Source organism: Aegilops tauschii, chromosome 5 (assembly GCF_002575655.3).
Source record: "Aegilops tauschii subsp. strangulata cultivar AL8/78 chromosome 5, Aet v6.0, whole genome shotgun sequence".
Lineage (NCBI taxonomy): Eukaryota > Viridiplantae > Streptophyta > Magnoliopsida > Poales > Poaceae > Aegilops > Aegilops tauschii.
The window spans coordinates 368,365,802-368,369,340 of NC_053039.3; the positions used below are offsets into that span (position 1 = coordinate 368,365,802).

Here is a 3,539-nt window from a genome sequence, read left to right on the forward strand (position 1 = left end):
TCGGTCGTGGTGATGCAGCCGAAGGAGGCCGCATGCCGCGATAAAGCCATGGGGAGAACCGGCCGGTGTAGTCGCTATCAGGTCGGAGTAGAGGCGCACTATAGACGAGGACGGCGATGGGCGACGCAATTCGATCTTAGATCGGCAAACAAAAAAGAAATAACACCGATCAATCAATCGGCGAGAGAGAAAAACCCCAATCAATTGATTGTAAAAAAGACTCTCTAGGGTAGCCGATCAACTGAACCAGCGGACGAACCCTAGGTATGGATCGCGCTGCCCCCGGCGGCGGTCATGGAGGCCGACCGCCCCGGGGGCGGCGCGCGGGTGCGGAAGCGGCGGCGGCTAGGGTTCAGGATCGAGGTAAGGCTGATACCATGTTAGAAGGGAGAGAGAAGGATTGGTGAAATTGTTGTGGAATATGATGGATGTACTATTGAGCCTCGAGGGCGAGTATATATTGAGTACAAGGCTTGGACGGCAAGACGCCTTTTCTAGAGACAAGGCAGGAGATGGATTACAAATTCTAGACTACCAAACATATGTAACCCAAATATATCTCTAACACCATCAATTAGCAAACAAATTACTGCTATCGGGCCTTTCGGCCTGCTGGATGCGTTTAACATATTAACTAAGATGTCGGCCTATAGTTACTGATGTGCTCCTAATTTTGGGGGCCTTGTGCGGCCGCACAGGTCGCACGCCCCTGACATGCATGAGTCAGATCTGAAAATTTTGCAAACGAGAGTCAGATCTGAAACAACTTCTTTAAAAAAGTCAAAACACGAAATTTTGCCGCAGTATATCATGGAGGCCACCCTCTGCTGGTCCGTAGCATTTACACGCTCAGTGTTACTAAAAAAAAATCTACACGCTCAGATGTGACGTCCCTCGTTATTGAGGTCCTACCTTTTTTGGCTTGAAAAGTCATGCCCGTTGAGTAGTGAAGCCGTTGCTGTCGGCCGTCGCCCAGGGGCTACAGGCACATGCAGTCCCGTTGAGAAGTCATGCCCGTACGACGTTGAGAAGGCATGCTCCCAGTCATGCATATATGGCTGGTTGATGATACGGCAACGCACGACCTCGTCACCATTTCACCACACACAGGCTTCGAAAATATAAAATAGCACAGCTGCACCCGGGCCCTTTCTATCTAGCCATTCATTCTGCGCATCGCGATTCGTGCAAACACATTTCTCTTTTTTGTTTCTCTCACATAAAACATATTTTGAAGTTCAAACCTTTGCAGCGTAGCAAAGTTTTCTATCTAGAATCTAGGATAAATCTCTCAGATTTTTTTGTCAAATATAAATTAAAAAATGATTTTTTAGATTAAAAAATCATTTTTTTAATTTATATTTGACAAAAAAATCTGAGAGATTTATCCTAGATTCTAGACGGAAAGCTTTGCCACGCTGCAAAGGTTTGAACTTCAAGACATCTTTTATGTGAGAGAAACAAAAAAGAGAAATTTTCATACGAAAAGTTAGTTATGTTGCATAGATCTTAAAGCAATATTGAACAACCAGGTTACCAGGACCGGGGTGCAGCTGTTCTAAAAATCCACGTCCCACACAGGCTTATCCTGTTGTTCACTTCTCCCCCATGGCCACCAGGAGCGGATCCGCCATCTGGGCTGGTTGGGCAGCGCCCCAGACTTGCCGACCACTAACCGTACGTCGGAGAAAGTTACCCCGACCACCATGCTACTTATCTACCACCACCTTTCCGCCATGCCCGGGCAACTGCACGTCTACATCCCACAAGAACGGGGCTCTGCCGGCGGCTGCCACGGAAGCCGAAACCGAGGGCGAGGTGCTGCTGGAGTCCCCGGGGCACTTCCGCATCTACAAGTGCGGCAAGATGGACCGCCTCAACGAACCCACCGTCTCGCCTGCCGGCCTGGACGAGGCCACCGGCGTCACCTCCAGGGACGTCGTCCTCGACGCCGACACGGGCGTCTCCGTGCGCCTCTACCTCCCCAAGCTAAGACAACCCTCCGAGAAGCTCCCGGTCCTCGTCTATTTCCACGGCGGCGCCTTCCTCATCGGGTCGGCCGACGACGCCACGTACCACAGCTACGTCAACTCCCTCGCGGCCGCGGCCGGCGTCCTCGTGGTGTCCGCCGACTACCGCCTCGCCCCGGAGCACCCGCTGCCCGCGGCCTACGACGACTGCTGGGCCGCGCTCCAGTGGGCGGTGGCGCCGTCGACGCAGGACGAGTGGATCTCCGGGCACGGCGACACGGCCCGCCTCTTCCTGGCGGGCGACAGCGCCGGCGCCAACATCGTGCACGAGATGCTCGTGAGGGCGGCGGTGAACTCCCACCCGAGGATGGAGGGCGTGGTGCTTTTGCACCCGTGGTTCAGCGGGAGCGAGGCGATCGAGGGGGAGCCTCCGGCGGTGCCCATGTTCAACGGGATGATCTGGTCGTACACGTGCCCGGGGGCGGTGGGCGGCGCGGACGACCCGAGGATCAACCCGCTGGCGCCCGGCGCGTCGTCGCTGGAGCTGCTAGCGTGCGAGAGGATGCTGGTGTGCGCGGCGGAGAAGTGTAAGCACAGATCACACACACACACACGAGAGTACTCTGAAGACAGCAGTTTTTGCGTTGCGAACACTTGCAACTTTTCTGCATTTCTTCTTCTCCTCTTATTCTGTTACAGAAGGGAAACGAGGCCACTAACGGCCCGAGGAAACAGCCACGCCGAGCCACAACGATCGCGCCATCCCACGATCCAGCTCGTGCGGGGTGTGGACTATTTTTAAGGGAAAAACTTTCTAACAAACTTATCTACTCAGCTGACTAAGCAGCGTTTATTTTCTGCTAAGACTAAACTGACGAATACACAAGCTTTAAGTCCACAATCACTCCCTAAGCCTTGTGTGCTTCGTCGAGCTCCACCAACCCGATCTTCATGCGCTGCTCCTGAAGCTTGACTCGCCCGAGTGCCTTAGTGAGTACATCGGCAAGTTGATCTCCGGACCGAACGAACTCGATCTGGATCTTCCCGTTCTCCACGCACTCCCGGATGAAATGATACCTGATTTCAATGTGTTTGCTCCGGTCGTGGTAAACAGGGTTCTTACTCAGTGAGATGGCCGACTTGTTGTCGACGTTGAGCACCGCCGCCTTCAGTTCTTCGTCTTTTATTTCTCCCAGCAGCCGTGCGAGCCATATACCTTGACACGCCGCCGTGGTGGCGGCCATGTACTCCGACTCGCATGAGGAGAGGGCCACCACCCTCTGCTTCTGTGATTGCCAGCTGACCAGGTTGCTGCCAAGGAAGAAGGCGACGCCGGTGGTGCTCCTGCGGTTGTCCACATCGCCGCCCAGATCGCTGTCGCTGTAGCCGATCAGAGGCGCATCGTGGTCACCGCGGGTGTACCGCACTCCCCAGTGCAAAGTCCCGGCCACATAGCGCAGAACATGTTTCACTGCCGCCATGTGCTCCGTCGTGGGCTCCTGCATGAACCGGGAGACGTACCCAACGGAGAAGGCAAGATCCGGCCTGGTGTGGACGAGGTAGCGGAGC

General features: G+C 54.5%; 1 protein-coding gene across 1 annotated transcript; it reads left to right on the forward strand.

The window, feature by feature from the left end:
- Window positions 1-1,586: 1,586 nt before the first annotated feature.
- LOC109779528 (2-hydroxyisoflavanone dehydratase-like) lies at window positions 1,587-2,772 on the forward strand. Its single transcript, XM_045228149.2, has one exon. The coding sequence runs from the start codon at window positions 1,609-1,611 to the stop codon at window positions 2,770-2,772; it is 1,164 nt and encodes a 387-aa protein (XP_045084084.2). The 5' UTR covers window positions 1,587-1,608.
- The last annotated feature ends 767 nt before the right edge of the window (window positions 2,773-3,539 follow it).

Excerpts from the sequence above, each read along its gene's own strand:
- LOC109779528 (XM_045228149.2), top strand. The coding sequence starts at position 1,609 with ATGGCCACCAGGAGCGGATCCGCCATCTGGGCTGGTTGGGCAGCGCCC.